The sequence below is a fragment of the Lates calcarifer genome, linkage group LG5 (assembly GCF_001640805.2).
Source record: "Lates calcarifer isolate ASB-BC8 linkage group LG5, TLL_Latcal_v3, whole genome shotgun sequence".
Classification (NCBI taxonomy): Eukaryota; Metazoa; Chordata; class Actinopteri; family Centropomidae; genus Lates; species Lates calcarifer.
The window spans coordinates 21,384,040-21,400,204 of NC_066837.1; the positions used below are offsets into that span (position 1 = coordinate 21,384,040).

Genomic DNA, 16,165 nt, shown 5'->3' on the forward strand with positions numbered 1-16,165 from the left:
CCAATGACTGGTTGTCATCCAGGTGACGTGACTTGCAGCTTTGCATTTTCAGACACTGGGTCCGTGACAATTTTATTGTAAATGCTAAATATAAATAAGCGTAAGGATGTCGAAAACAGGGCGAGCTGTGAAAACTGTGAAATGTTGCTTACCTGATGTACATCCTTCATGTTTTCATCAAACATTTTGTCCTGGTATAGTACTAATTTACAGTCCTTTTAGGGTCTGAGCTTAAATGTCTTACAGCAGAATTGTATTTCCATTTAAGCTCTATTTATATTTTTATACATTATAAATGTCTTAGACTGTTCATTCCCTGCGCTAATTATTCCCAAAGATTCAGGGATTTCACACTGATACAATGAATTAGCAAATGTAATCTGTATATCTAATGAATTACTCCTTCCCTGGGCATACATGTGATCACCAAAGAGTTGCTCCCACTCAAGATCTTTTTTTACTATTAAGTTGGTTAAGTTTGATAGACACTGGCTGATCCTCTGTATGTTAAAATTACATATGTTGTCTGTTGCAGGTGCATAGGTGATTGAAATCGGTCATTCTCAATAAAACTGTCACCAACCTCACATCACTTAAACCTATGTTTCAATATACAACAGAAATGACATATAACAGAAATGTCGAGACCCTCAAATTTAAACCCTCCCTCTTTATCTTGATTAACTGTGTCCAACTGTATTTATCAGTTTGGAGTCCACACTAACTCAATTATCTCATAAAAACAGTGAATTTATAGAAAAGTACTGTGCTTTTATCTCACTTTAAAGCCCTTTACAAAGCTTATGAATTTCATTAGATGTAGGGAGTGAATAATGTGTGTGAATATTATCAATTACAAATTACTTTAAAGATTTTAAACTCAGGTTTTCAGTTGGTATTGGAGCCATTTGTTGTAACTTTTCTGAATTAGATATAGTCTTTACCTGAGACATGAGCAGAGCTGACTTTGCCATTTATTAATGCTTTATCATGGAGGTGGGTGAACTCATATAAAGGCGAGGGAACAGTGACAATGTTTACCCTTCACCACATCCATCCAAATAGTGGATAGAAAAACTTCTGAAGTATCCACTTTTTAGTTTCTGAAATGCATCACTGCACACAGACCTTCCTAACTCCAACAACACTTACAAACTCACACTTTTCCAATCTATAGAACTTCTGCTGGGGAACTGACTTACACCACAGTAATCTCAAGAGAGATGGATACATTTGAAATAAATGCTAATTTGGTGCAATAATGTGCAGACACGGGGCTTCAGTCACAGTTGCACAGTTAATGGACACTTCTCTGACCTCACTTTTCTCCCCACCGTTGCTGGTGGCATGACAAAACAGTGCTGAGCTGAAACAAATAAACACAAACCAACAGGAGGAGTGATGCCTCATTATTTAGTCAACAGAGTACTGGAGTTCTTCTGTTGCACACAGTTTATTTAACAATATGGTATATAAGTAAGAAATGAGTCTTTTACCAGTTTATACAGTGATTTCATTCTCTCTTCCTTATATTTATAGTATTTTGCTTAATAACTTGATTTACAATAGGAGAAAAAGTAAATCCCCCCAATTCAAGTTTTTGTGAGAGAGGAATGAGGGTTGATAGAACATTTAGTTTTCCTCAGGGTGAATCTCAAATGTGTCCCTCATCCCTAGATAGCACACAACTTAGTGTAAAATTTAGAGGATGGGGCGTCATCCGAGATGTGGCCTACAAACAACCGGTGATCATTCCACCTCAGCTTAGGGGGCTGGTCTCTTTCTCACACTCTCTTTACACTTTACAACATTTGTATGACAAAAAGGTATGACAAATTCTTTTTAATGTCAAAGCAACAATTTTCTACACCTGCAAGACAGATTTTTCCAAATCCCAGGCCACTGAGATGTAGGCTGCAGTCCTTGTTGTCTGTGTTGGTGAAACCAGTCGGAGCTATGTTTCTCTTAGTGACTGTGAGGGTTTGTGTCAGTGTCTTCATGTGTGCCTGCATACATGCCTGTGTATACACAACCTGGCGCAGTCCATTTCCTATTTTAATACAACTGAGTGCTCTTCATACACACAAAGAGGAAGGGAGCAGTCTCTGCCCCCGAACGCATCGTCTTGGAGTAATGGTACAACACTAGATTACAATTGCCAGGAATGACAGTTTGAGAAGAAGAACAAAAAACCTGGCCCATTTCCCAGACAAATTATTTTACAGTTTCAACACAAAAATGCTTTAAGTTTTTTTTCCAAAGGTACAAAATAAAAAGATATGAATAATATAATGCAATTGTACATTTTCTTAAAAAAAAAAAAAAAAAAAAGAAAAAAGAAAAGAAAGAAATGAGAAAGGCATGAAACCATACCAAAAGCAAACTAAAAATAAATTGAGTATTGAACACATTTGGTCTCAACCAAAAAATATATTCTTTGTGATTTAAATTTCATTTAAGAAGCAACTTGCAAATCCCTCAACATCTTAAGGAAGAAACACCCTTCCACTTGGGTTTAGGAAACAATTATATTCCCTAGAAGTGTTGACTTTTTTTGTTTTGTTTTGTTTTTTCTCAACCAAATTTTCTTTTTTTTTCTTTTTACAACAGTTGAAACTTTTTACATGTCAGTACAAAAAACCGTTCTCAACCTTAGAAACAACAAACAAAGCCCTCTAACGGCATAAAGAGTCTGAGGGGAAACTAGGAGCAAGAGGAGGAGTGGGAAATTGGGTCCGTGGGAGCGAGATTGTGTTCTTTAGTTCCCAGCAGAAATGCTACAATCCCTCCACAAACTTCTCCAGAGTGTCCCCTGTAGCATCTCCCACCATCCCCAAGTCACTGTTCAGCCCCCCTCTGTTGGGTGTGTTAAGCTGCGGTAGCATGGCACTCTGTTCTGGTGTCCCCAAGTGTCCCTGCTCCATGGACTGCAGTGGGCCCCCGAGTCCCGGGTGTGGAGAACCCGAGTGTGGTGGAGGCGGGTGCTGCGGCGAGGGCTGGGGCTGGTTCTGGACTTGTGGTGAGGGACTGGAATGTGGTGGCTGGGGCTGCTGGGACTGCTGTTGCGAGGGCGGACAGGGGGACTGGACGGGCGCGGGGGAACGGACCTGGTTGCTGAGGGCGTTGGCGAGCGCGGGCTGGCCGGGGAGGTGGGCTCCTCCCTGGGGTTGGCCAGCCAGCAAATGGGTCTGGGGGCTCATTGGACTGGGCTGGGCAGGGGAGCCCATCTGCTGCTTGAGGACGGCCTGCTGCTGCTGGGGAAGCTGCTGCTGCTGCTGCTGTTGCTGCTGGAGCATTCGCTGATGCAGCAAGTTCTGGGTGGAGTCCATCCCCATGCCGGGCTGGGCCATCTGAGCCATGGGTGGAAGCTGGCCCATGGGACCCCCAGCTGCTCCTGCGCCTGCCTGCATGGCTATCTGCTGCTGCTGTTGCTGCATACGGAGCTGGGAGTACGTAGCTGCTGTACCTGGCGTCTGTGCAGGGAACTGGCCGGGGTGGCCCTGAGCCATCACTCCCTGCTGTTGCTGCTGTTGCTGTTGTTGCTGCTGCTGCTGCTGCTGTTGTCTTAGGAGCTGCCGACGATAGAGCTCCTGGATCTGGGGGTTGGTGTTGTGTGCTGCATTCAGCAGCTGCCCTTGAGCCCCTAGTGCTGCCATTCCCTGCGCAGGAGGCTGCTGGGGCTGCTGTGGGGGCATCCCCGGCCTCTGGACTGCCCCTCCTGGCATGGCCATGGTCTGCATTGTTTGCATGCTGGGCTGTTGTTGCTGACCTGCTTGCTGCTGCTGCTGTTGTGGTGGCTGGTTGGCATGGTACTTTGCTGTTCGCTGTTTGATGAAAGCAGCCATTAGCTGAGGGTTTGATTTGAGAATGTTGAGGACTTGTTGCTGCTGCTGGGGTGAGCTGGGAGACTTGAGGGTGCGAAGGAGGTCCTGTAGGGCATTGGGGGCTATAGCACCAGGTCTCTGGGGTGTTTGTGGCCGGGCACCGGGCTGCTGTGGTATGAGCATCCTCTGCCCTTGCTGAGGTTGCTGCCCTGGAGGCATCATGGCTCTCTGCATGGTCATGGCCTGCTGTGGGGTCTGGCCTGGGACAAGGCCTGGTTGTTGAGTCTGAGCTGCCTGCAGGGGCCCTGCAGCTCCAGGCCACTGTCCTGGGGCCATGCCCGGTTGCATGACCTGTGGTCCCCTGGGCCCTGGCACCATCTGCATGGGTGGCTGCATCGGTCCGGGCATGCGCTGCTGTGGCTGCTGGGGATTCATGGGCAAGCCATTCATGTTGACCCGGTAGTTCTGCTGGTTCTGTTGGGCCTGTGCCATCATCTCGATGTGCCGTGCCATCTTGACTGCAGCTAGGGGAGGCTGCTGTAGCGGCTGAGGTGGCTGAGGCGGCTGGGGCAGAGGGGACTGCTGCTGGTGTAAAGGGGAGGCCTGGGGCCCCGGCTTGCCCTGGGACACCGGTGTTTGAGGCTGGCCATTGCGAGGTGCGTTGGGGAAAGAAGGAGACATGACGCCGGCTGAGTTGGGGGTCTGCGGCTGGTTGGAGAGTGGCTGCTGGGGTGTCTGGGGAGTGTTGGGCTGGGCATGGGAAGTGGGAGTACTGGGGGCAGCTGAGGCCGGTGGGGACGGCAGCGGCATGGTTCTTCCTTGCATGGTGGCCATTCTTCTCCTCATCAGCTGGGCCTGCTGGAGCCTGTGCTGCAGCTGCTGCTGGCGAAGCTTGTGCTTGATGTTCAGGCAGAACGGGACAGGACACTTGTTCTCCTGACAGTGCTTTGCGTGGTAACAACATAAAGCAATAAGCTGCTTGCATACAGGACAGCCACCGTTGGTTTTGCGCTTGCAGCCCTTGGTGTGCTGAACCACTCGCTTCATCTTCTGGCAGGACGGCAGAGAGCAGTTGGCATTGCGACACTGACAGGCGTGGACCAGGGACTGGATGCAGCGTTGGATACTTAGACGCCTGCTCTCCTGTGGGCTCTTGGAGGCCTCTCCACTCTGACTGTTGTTGTCGTCGTCCAGCCCGAGGCCCCACTTCACCATCTGGTGCTCGTGGCCCTTCGTGTTATAACAATTGATGCAAAGATCAAAGTCCTGAGAAAGGGCAGAGAGAGCAGGACACAGTCATTAACATGAATCTAACAAGATCTGGTGAACAGATTTTTTTTCACAAGTTATCTCTAGTCCATCCACCCAGTCCATATCATTTCACAGTGTGAGTCTAACCATTTCAGAGACGACTAATTCCAGTGTAAAAACTCAGTGCAGCACAGCGATAGCTGTAACTCACCTCGCACACAGTGCAGTGCCAGCGTGTCTCCACATGGTGCTTGCACTCATTACAAGTGTACACAAAGCGGTCCTGTCCTTGGTTGTGCAACTCAACCAGCATGCACATGGTGCTCCACTTGCACCTCCTGAGGGAGCTGAACTCCCAGTGTTTGTCCCTGGCTAGAGTCAGGAAGGCATCGCGGCCATCCATCAGGTCACAGGAGAGCAAGGGGTCGGGGTCAATGATGGGTGGCAGGGTGTTGACCATGGGACCAGAGTGGAGGTGGATCACAAAGAACACCTTCAGGAGACAGAGACACAGAAATGAGAGTCAGAGAAGCATAAGCGTGATGAATGCACCTCAAAAGCATGTTATGCCTATTGACCACAAAACAGCTTTTAGTATCACATGTAAACAATATAAAAAACAAATCTCACCTCTTTGTGCTTCTCCATGGTGGCATATAGCTTCTGGGACAAATCATTGGCTACATTCGGCATCCCAGGCTTCTTTTTATTGGCTCTACTCACACTGCTCTTGTTTTTATTGGTCTTCTTATTGTTCTTCTTCTTAGCATTTTTGCTGTCACTTGGTGTACCCTGGGGGAGATACGCAATGACAGATATTAAACAAAACAGTGTATTAAATGATCACATATTCTCACTGTGTTAATTATCAACAAACACGTTCTGTAGTAGTACTCATTACAGTGAAGATTTTGGTTGTCTTCAAGATGCCTTGTGTTCCCCAGTTAAACTGTGTTACTCCTTGTCACCTTGACCCATCCTCTCATAGACATTCATTAAAAGTAATCAAATTTGATTCAGATTGTGTTGATAACAATATTCCAGGAGGTAAAAAGAAGTGGCATCTGAAAGATTATTCTCTCTATAGAAACCTTTAAGGGCAAAATGCCTATCAAAGATGACAATACATGACTAAACAGTGGAGTTGTAAATTAATTTGTACTCTAGTATCATGTCATCAAGCCATAAAACAAAGCACTAACCTCAGGAGTTTCAGAGGCGGCTGTGTTCTCCTCTTTCTTCCTCTCTTCCTCCTCCTGTTCCAGCTCCTTGATGCTCTCCTCCAGCACGTTGGGCCAGAAGTCACCTTCAAAGTACGGCAGCTCATTGGCGCTGGTCAGTCGGTCCTCAGTTCGCCTGTTTGAAGATGTCCTGGGAGGAAGACAAAAAACATTCATGATTCAAAGCCATTCAGTAATCAAAAATGTTGGGTTTTTAAATGTTTTGTGTGGTAGTAAATGTGTTCTGACTAGGACACAAAATGTGAACTGGGACGTGATCAGAAACAGGTAATCAAAACCAGAACAAGACTCCTTTAACAAATTAATCAAACTTTCAAATGCGCATGTAATTTTCCCTTTGATCTAAATACTACAGACTGCAAATTCAGAAGTACGCCTTTTTGGCCTATTTGAAAGATCTTTCTCCTCCTCACCTTGTAGTCATGCAGGATCCTCTCGGCAAAGGCCTTGTCCAGCATCTTCCTATACCACTCCTGCAGCCTCTTTGGCTTGGGGATCTTCTGATCGGGAGGATGGCAGTGGAAGATGTAGTCGTCTCCTTCACTGGGAGGACATGCCCAGATGTGGCCCTGAGCGTACCTGCAGAGGCACACACACCAAAAACCAAGGGTTAGGCCTATAACTGGATGCCATCACAGAGTTCTTTCCCAAGACTCTTCTCCATGTTGTAAGCTTTTGAAAGGAGAAGCAGAGGAGCAGAGGGGTGAGACTTACCCGAGTTTCTTGACATATTCTAGATAGCCGATGAGGATCTCATGGTAAACTGCTGTTCGTAGAATCCGAGGTCTGAAGAAGTGAATACTGTCAAGGTATGATATGTAGACCCGTCTGCAGAGGTAGAGAGAGGGAGGATAGTCAATTTCACAGGTAAGATCCCAGATAAAATGCCATTTTCCTGTTGCCATGTACAACACGATATTTAGATGTACAGACCTAGTGTTGGGGAATGGGCACTCGGAGCCATACTCCTGCACGTGCATGCCAAAGAAGCAAACGTCGACACCGTCAATCTCCTCAAAGGCGAAAAGTGCTTTGGTTCTGTAGGGAAAGGCTTCGGGCATTTCACCCGTGTCAACAAACCTGTTGTGATAAAGAAAAACAAATTAGAATGTGTTAACAGATCTCATGATCTACACAAGAAGCTAGAATATTCTGTTACATTCAGCTTTGGTTTATTGTTTATTGTTATTGTATGACTTTAAAAAGTTTTTTTTTTTTTTTCATTTTTTTCTGGGAAACAAGAGTCACAAGCTGACCAAGATGCTTCCTTATGTGTCGCTGGGTTTAGAGACACTCAAAGGTATAATGGGACAATTCAATTTGAGTGGCCTTGAGTCAATAAAAAGCAAATGGCTTTAAATCAGTCCACCTGAAGATAACAGGTTGCTGGATGAGGGCCTCCTCCCCGCCAGGATGGGACAAACACTGCAGACTTTTGATCTTGTGTGAGGCAACAATGAAAAACCCTTTGAGGTACTCAGAGAGGGTGTACACTCCATCTTGTCAAACATGCAGGTTCCACAATCACTCTGAGTGGGTATAAAAGCTTTATAGAGGGCATTCAGCTTTGTATGGCAGGGACAATAAAAATAACTTCACGACAAATATGAGCTGTGCCAGTGCATCAACAAATCAAAGAGGGTGAGGCAGGTATTTGGTTGTTTACAACATTATGGCCTCCCTCATCTCAAGTCTAGTTGATAGATAATAAATAATAATCAAGTAATATAAACAATAAAGTAATAAAATTCTAAGCATACATTGCTTAAAATAACCAGCCTGTTTTAAGTAACCTGTATTGGTCCTGAATGGAAACTAGATCTAAATCTTATTCCACCCAGACCTCTGGTCTTCCTGTGGTCAGTGATGCACTCACCTGGCTTTCATGCCTGGTTTAACCTCCACTGTTTTGTCAGAGCTCGCCACCACTCGCACAAACACCTCTCCAGCCTCTGGGTGGTTCTGTCTCTTCAAGTATTTATTCACACGGTCCTCTATGTACATTCCCAATCGTGTCGACTGCAGCCCTTTAGTGAACAAACACACGGGAGAAATATTTCAAACCTGCTACTTCTATTAACTTTCCAGGATGAAAGAAGAGAGAACATGTCTAAAACAACAAGCAGCTGCTATCAAGTTAAGAATAATACCAGTGAAATCACAAGTCCAGCCACAGAAACAACAAAGCTGCCAATGCAGGAAAACTACTTAGAGACATATGCAGTGCTTGTACAGATGGAGGTGGTTTATATCACCTTGTGTGCATGAGACAGTTATCTGTTGACATTTTGAACACTGCACGTAATTTTACATGGAAAGCTGGCTCAAGATTATTTACATATATGGAACATGACAGCGGCAACATTTAGTCGATTAATTCATTAGTCAACTGACCAAAGAGTAATCTTCAACTATTGGACTAATCCAAAAATGTCAAATATGAGGATGATATTTAATGGCTTATTCTAGTCATATATTAAAGTGAATATCTTTGGGTGCTGTACTGTTGGTCAGACAAAAGAAACTGGTGAGTGTAAAGAAAGGCGCTAACTTTTTGCTGAGAACTTGTTTTCCTTCCGTGTTTTTCCACTCTTCTTCAAACAGTTGTCACAAATGAATCTGTAAAGAGAAAGAGAGAAAAATAAGACTTATTGTTACAATTAAAACATGAAACATACAAAATACATATTTAGAAGTTGAGTTTGACATCTCACCCAGATGGCCAAATGACCTCGTAGTGTAAGACGCATATCTGGTGCATTTTCCGTCCACAATCTTTACATTCAACAAACCTGAAGAACAGCAAACACATATATGAGACTTCAGACATTTCTACATCGAGTGTAGGTCTAATGTTCAAAAATGCAGAATCTAGCGGAACTAAATTAAAGGCAACTGCACCGTTCAGTTCGCTGCTCGACATGGACGACTGAGAATTTTCATGCACATTAAGCACAGATTAAAAAACACTGTTCCAGTTCTCAAATCTGTCCAAGTCATGTTTCTGAAGGCCATTATTTGTATGAATGTTGATATCTTAGCTGCTGAAACAGCAAGACAAACATCTCCATTCAAGTTCATGTTCCTCCAGTTGTTACGCAATTGCAAGCCAGCCAGTGCAAGTGCGCCTTTGAGGGAGGTTTAGTAAGTTTTCTGCATCTAATTTAAAAAGAAAAGTCACAATGACAACAAGAAAGGCAATCACTGCATGTCAAAGTACTTAGAGCCTGCGCTCTCTGATGGAAAAACTCTCATTGGAGACACACAGAGTTTTAAGTTCCACTCAGCAGGTGGCGTTGCTGAGTTGCCCTGAGGCTGCACTGAAACCGAAGTGATTGATCAGAGAGCTCCAGAGAGAAAATATGCAGACTGTGCACCAAATGCACAAAAAGAAAGCCAGATGTTGGTGGCAGAAAATAACTTTTAAAGACGTGATCCGGAACACAAAAGTAGGAAACATTAGTAAAATGATTATTCAACACAAATTAAACTAACTTCCAGAAAGGAAGCACAGAAAGAACATGGTTGTCTGTCGCCGTTAGTCCCTCTCTTTAAAGGGTGTGGGGTTTGAGTCAACTTACGGTTCAGGGTCGAGTACATCATTCTTCTTCCGTTCGAACTGGTCTTTTGATATCATCCTGAAGCGTTAGGGAACGGAAGGAGAAGAAGAAAGGGAAGAGTAAGTAATACAACACACCCATGCACACACAAACAGTTTTTCAGCCCAGCTCAGCTCTGTTTCTCATTGCTGGCTGAGTCGTCATAACAATTTAAATACAACAAAAAATGGTCTTGAAGGTCAGCGGGTAGCTGTGTGGACTGTTGTTCAGTGCGGTTTCAATAATGCATACACAATAAACATCTAAAAATGACCAATACACTGTTTATGAAATATGAGCATTGACAGATCTGTAATTAAAATCCATTAAAAGGTGCTAAATAGTGAATATTAACTCATCATGCAAGCAACATGCCTCAATGAAATGTTTGAAACAGCTGGAGAGATTCCCAATATTTTATTACAAATTGTAAAGGACACAAGTATTTAAAATGATTAACAGTAAAGTTTGTTTGCTAGATTGTAAAATACTATGGAACATGAGGATAAACCGTGTTCTTGAGCAAGGCTATGTCTATGAGATACATAGCTGCTGTCCTGAATCTGATGTGGTACTTCTGATGAGTGACAGGGACATTTCTGTTTGCTGTTAAAAAAAATAAGTTGGGAAGTTCCAGAAATAAAAAACACCTGAGGTCTCCTCTCACAATATGTTTCTTAATATGACAGACTAAAACTTAAGTTGTTGTTTGTCTTTTGTATCAACCAGTTTACTCACGTCTGTGGCTGTGCAGGATCATCTCCTAGCGTCACACTCTCCCCTTGGATCTCATTGAAGCACTTCTCACAGAAATGATACCTGCAACAACACACATTCAACATTCAGCACATTCAACACTATAAAGGTGGCTGAACAACAGTTAAATGCAGATCCTCCTGTTCTTCTTTTACACTGCATTGCAACATTTAGTATTCGGTTGCTGGTTTATGTGTCTTCAGTACAACTGTGCACAAAATAACACTAGTCTTTTATGGTTTTATAATAGAGAGCGGGGAATCCCTGAGCTCCCATTGAGAGTGTAAATGGACTGCGCTGCAGGAGCCTCATGCTGTCTGTCAGGCTGTGCTGTTTCACTACTGCTGCTGTGCTGCTCTGCTCTCAAAGTGCCCAGTCAAAGTGTGAAAAGAGGGCTGCAGTTACACACTTTATACAGCAGGGGGTGCAAGGGAACGTGGTGTAGACCGTTATCTGCTGGCTTTCAACTGAGACGAAAAGGCAATGATGGGCAATGCCGTTTTGTGGCCTTCACCAAAGCATTATATTTTCATCTGTCGCACAAGTGAGGGGGTGACTGTGACACTGAATTCACTCAGTCCCTTGATAAAAGCTGAGAGAAAAACAATAAGCACACTGCTCTCCTGCTTTCAGTGTCTGACACTCTTTTGAGTTTAGGGTCTTCAGAGTGTTTCCCTTTATGGGAATAGGATGCAGTGCTAGAACCTGACTGTTAATAAATGTTGTTGTGAGCAAAACCCATTTACTCCTTCTCATGTGGTGCCAGGACCAAAAGGCAGAGCCATTAAATCTGTAGCTGTCAGGATGACAGCGCTGCCTGGACCATAGCGGTCTGTCTACAGCTACAGAGGAACAGATCCCAGGCTGCAGGGGATGGGTAATACAGTTCAAATGGCTGCATTTATTGCCCATCAAAACACTTAATAAGCAACTGCGTATGCAAATGTGTGACGTGTATGACATCATTCAGTGAGATTAAAATTCCTGAGAGGGCAATATTATTTTATACCTGAGTTCACAGCCACCCATAACTGTAAAGACATACACAGACACACATAGACACAGCACAGGTACCTGTTCTGGTAACTGTAGTATGTGCCTCCAGTAGGTATGGTGCAGAGCTGCTTGCCATAGCAACAGAGGGTTTGAGGAGAAAACTCGTACTGCAGAAAAAAAGTGAGATAACAAAGGTCGTTAAACATTCAAGAGAAATTTTCAATTAATCCTTCAGGAGAAGGGAAATCAATAAGTCTGACGGTTATAATTTTAAAGTTTAGCAATTTGGTTTAGTATCTAAGTAAGCCTCATCTCTTAGTCAGTGCTGGATGATGTTGACAAAATGTAGAGAAAACACCAAAATTTTCATGATTACACTGTGAAAAGTAAAACTCATGTTCATAGTCTTACCAAACTAAATCCAAGAGTGAAATTAGAAGTTAACATTGAATTTTGAGTGACTTGGCAGCTAACACCTAGGAGCTATTTATGGCGGACAGCGTATCAATGCTGTTTCAGTCTTTCCTACTCTATTTATTGTATCTTTAATTTCCCTGTAGTCTGCTCCCTCCATCTCACCTTCCTCCCACAGCAATAGCCCAGGCCCTGCATGACAGGGTCGATCTCTGACTCAAACACCTCAGCCAGCTTGGAGCAGTACTTGTAGACACGGGACGTCTTGCGGTTGTAGAGCCAGGCGTTGTTGAACATCAGCCAGACATCGTCAACGTACTGCCAGGGTTCTTGGTATTGACCCGTGTCGAGCTTGCGCTTTATTGTGGACAGATCTATTGGATTCTTAACGATGTCAAAGTAGTCCTAGAGAGAGCAAACAGACAAAAATTTTTGGGTTACAGATCAAAGAGCTAATATAGTGCAGCTGAATGACATGCGTCAACCACAGCGAAAACATTAGATGATAAATGAATATGTACTACCTACCGGGATACCAAGAAGCATGGGGTCTACTGGCTGTCTGAAGGGCAGTGACTCAGGGTCCTGCCTGTAGAGAGACTCCAAAGTTGGCATCAGAGCCTGGCGCAACTCCTCGGGCTTAAAGACTGAAAAAAGCGCAATGAAAAAACTGTTAAGTTAAACAAAAAATGTTTACTATACATTAAATATGAGAGGAAGCAAGAAAAAAACAGAAAGGAGAGAAGGCTACTGTAACACATATTGTGCTACCTTTTTCAGAAGATCTCCTAAATTTTCCTGTGGTTAAAAATAAGTGCAACATTTTTGTCTCGTTTGCACCCTCACATAATTTTGGGGGGAAATTCTGAATTGCCTTCAGAAACACATCAGTCTCAATGAAAGCTACACAATAGTCAAAAAAACAGTACTTTTCTTCAATGACTATAAACACTGAGTTTTGATTATCTCTAAATTTAACCCACATTATTACTTGTTCGTAAATCAATAGTCACTGAATTGAGTCAAGTGGCGTTCAAACAGAGGATATTCTACTAGCAGATGCACAGCCTGTTCATTATTTATGTAAAGTGCCAGCAAGGTCAAAGACTCTGGACACTCTTCAGAGTCAGTCTCCAGTCGCAATAATATGTTTTACTGAAACTTGGTACAAGTCATGACTGTCTTACAGTTGGCACCGTGTGGGTGTATGATCATTACTGGCAATAACAAATACCTTGCTGTTTACTTAGTGGAGCTTGTTTCTATCAGTCATAGAGACTCCTACACAGGTTTTATTCATCCCCTGGTTTCAGACTCACTTTTCCTCCGTGACTGAGAGGGGGATGAGGAGGTTGTGCTGTTGGCTCCACCCTCTTCCTCTTCTTTGGGTTCTGTCTTCATTTCCGGCTTTTTCTCCTCCACCTCCATTGGCTCCGGCTTCTCCTCTGGCTCCTCCTTCTTCACCAACGTTGAAGTAGAGTCGTCCTCAGTCTACAAGACGGACAGACAAACGACTCATTGTACCACTGTCAGGTTTTAAACTTGAACACTCTACGGGGTTTAAAGACTGATAGCATTCCTGATTCCAATACAAACTATAAGGCAGTATGCTCATTCTACTGAGGCTATGTCCACAGATGAAAAGAGATGGTTTGCTCCTCAATCAACAAGTCTCCAAATTTATTCAACTGTTTGGTCCTAATGGCTGCCGAGGGGAAAGAAGCTCACTAGATACTGACAGTCAGTCAGTATCTAGTGAGTACATTTAAAGTCTTAAGATCTACAATATCAAACAATTCAACAGCCTACAATATCATAAATCCACAGGGGAGAAATGCCAAATTAAAAGTGAATTAATGATCAAACTTCAAGCTTCAGAGGCTTTACTTTATAGAAAAACACAAGGTGTATGACAGATTGGAGACTGTTGGCTGGTCTGTATGACACGCTGCATGATATCGTTGCATGAAGTGGGTGTGCTCGTCAAACTTCCAATTCTGACATCGGAGGGGGTTTCAGATGCTGTTTGACCATCTGACAAGCACCATGTCTAAAGCATACTGATGCTTTTAGTGTCTTTGACCATGCAGCCCCAACCCACCTCCATCTTGGGCTCAGTTTTGCCGCCAGCGGCCTCAAACTCCTGTTGGTCGTGGTGCGTCTCCGCTTTGACCTCCTGGACAGGCAGGTCTGCTCCAACATGCTGCGAATGCAGGTCGGCACTGGCGGCTGAGGCTGGCGTGGGCACCCGGTTATCCAGACTGGCTCCTGGCTGAGATAGCTGAAACACAGAGGAGGGAGGGAGGCAGAAAAAGAAAGACAAATATGAGCTATATGCAACAGCTTTACTGCTTTATTGCATGCAGTACTGAAGCTATGACACAGATGAACACCTCCCATATTCAATTCAATGCTCCCTTTAAGATGTAACATTCCCATTGTGACGGATGCTACAAACAGTGGTGAAGATGCAGTTATAAGACAGAGAGGTGGATGTGGATGGGACAAGTTGATACATGGCAGTCAGAGGGATGGGAGTTTGCACGGGAGGGGGTGGGGTGGGGTTCAGAGTGGAGGGCATGCGGAGGGTCTCAGTCTCACCGGCGTGGTAGGGGGCTGAGGTGGGGGCTGCGTCTGTGCTGCTGCGGGGAGCTCCGCCTGGGGTTGGGGCTGGGTGGGACAGGGCGGGGTGGCACCCTGGGCTTGGGCAGGGCCAGGGAGGGTGGGGGTGGAGCTGCGGCTGGAGGGCTGGGGGTGCGGCAGGTTAGTGGCCCCCCCAGCCGTGGAGGCAGAGGAGGCAGCAGGCGGAGGCGTGGAGTGCAAGGGGGTTTGGGAGGAGGCTAGCTGAGGGCCCAGCGAGGGGCCAAGTGCATTCATGGGGATGTTAGCGCTCTGCTGCTGCTGCTGGAGAGAAGGACACACACAAAGGGCAGGCACACATACACATACACACACACAAGAGAAGCAGACAAACATACAGTCATAAGGTCAAACAGACAAACACAACACCACACACAATTTGGGGTTTAGAGGGCACCTTGTGATTGGTACAAGAACAATTTTAGAGAAATTAGTGTGTAGTATGATTGGTTAAAGTTTGAGTTTAGTTCCCCAGCAGCTAGTTGGAATTAGCACAACTTTGTAGCATCTCAAAAAGGGATAGCATTACCGAATACAACCAATCAGTTGTCCAACTTAGTATACTACAGCTCTTGACTCCTCTTACCTGAGTAACAGCAGCCTGTGCCTGTGGCTGACCCATGCCAGGGCCCACAGTGACATTCATGGCGCCTGTTGCAGCGACTGCAGCAGTTCCTGCAGGGAACTGGGTCTGAGCCAGAAACTGTCCCTGGTTGGCCGTCTGGCCCACCATGTTGCCACCACCGTGTCCGGTCATCATGCCCTGGGCCTGGGGCATCCTGGAGGGAGACATGCCCAGCTACAAGGCACGAAAACAAGATGTTACTATGGGCATAGTGAAAGAAATTCTTGGACTGCTTCCACTGACCAACACCATCACAAAGATCAATCACATAACTGACATTCTGGCTGCACAATAATGCAGCTCTGATGTATTATGAATATTTTCCATCTACAGTAAGGCTGTATGAGAGTGTGTGTGATGGTAGATTGAGGACTGAAACATCTAAATCATCTACATTCCCCTCTGCTTCACAGTCAGACTTCAGTCCATACTGCTGCTGAAATTATTAGATTCTTGTTTTTTAGTGTACAAATGGGTAAATGCTTTCATTTAAGTACTCTGCATGTTTGTCCTCATCTAATTAAAATCTTAAAAAACATATTAAGTTTGATCCTTTGAAATTAGTTTTATCCATTTGTTGACTAATAACAAACTGTGTGATAACAGGAGTATAAATTCAGAGTGATTAATTTGTTTTATTTCATTGATGATTCAAATAATTAACTTGCTTAATTTAAGATTACAAAACCTAATTTACTTGTGTTGTGATTTGAAAACAGGGAATGTCAATTGTTTCAGTAAGGATTTCACAGAGGAGAAGCATGAATGTAGTATTGTTAAACTTTATTATACAACATTACTATACATCTTTTTTATTTA

At 44.4% G+C, this 16,165-nt stretch overlaps 1 protein-coding gene across 1 annotated transcript in view; it reads right to left on the reverse strand.

Moving 5' to 3' along the window:
- Positions 1–1,399: 1,399 nt before the first annotated feature.
- Positions 1,400–16,165, reverse strand: part of crebbpa (CREB binding protein a) — a 42,442-nt gene continuing 27,676 nt past the window's right edge. Inside the window, 20 exon segments of the mRNA XM_018679751.2 lie at positions 1,400–5,090; positions 5,287–5,568; positions 5,706–5,867; positions 6,278–6,427; positions 6,429–6,446; positions 6,730–6,895; positions 7,031–7,144; positions 7,250–7,396; positions 8,193–8,343; positions 8,868–8,935; positions 9,031–9,108; positions 9,898–9,954; positions 10,654–10,734; positions 11,746–11,834; positions 12,247–12,486; positions 12,610–12,728; positions 13,401–13,572; positions 14,183–14,362; positions 14,683–14,985; positions 15,308–15,520. Of these exon segments, the coding sequence (XP_018535267.1) occupies positions 2,778–5,090; positions 5,287–5,568; positions 5,706–5,867; positions 6,278–6,427; positions 6,429–6,446; positions 6,730–6,895; positions 7,031–7,144; positions 7,250–7,396; positions 8,193–8,343; positions 8,868–8,935; positions 9,031–9,108; positions 9,898–9,954; positions 10,654–10,734; positions 11,746–11,834; positions 12,247–12,486; positions 12,610–12,728; positions 13,401–13,572; positions 14,183–14,362; positions 14,683–14,985; positions 15,308–15,520 (5,103 nt within the window). The 3' untranslated portion in view covers positions 1,400–2,777.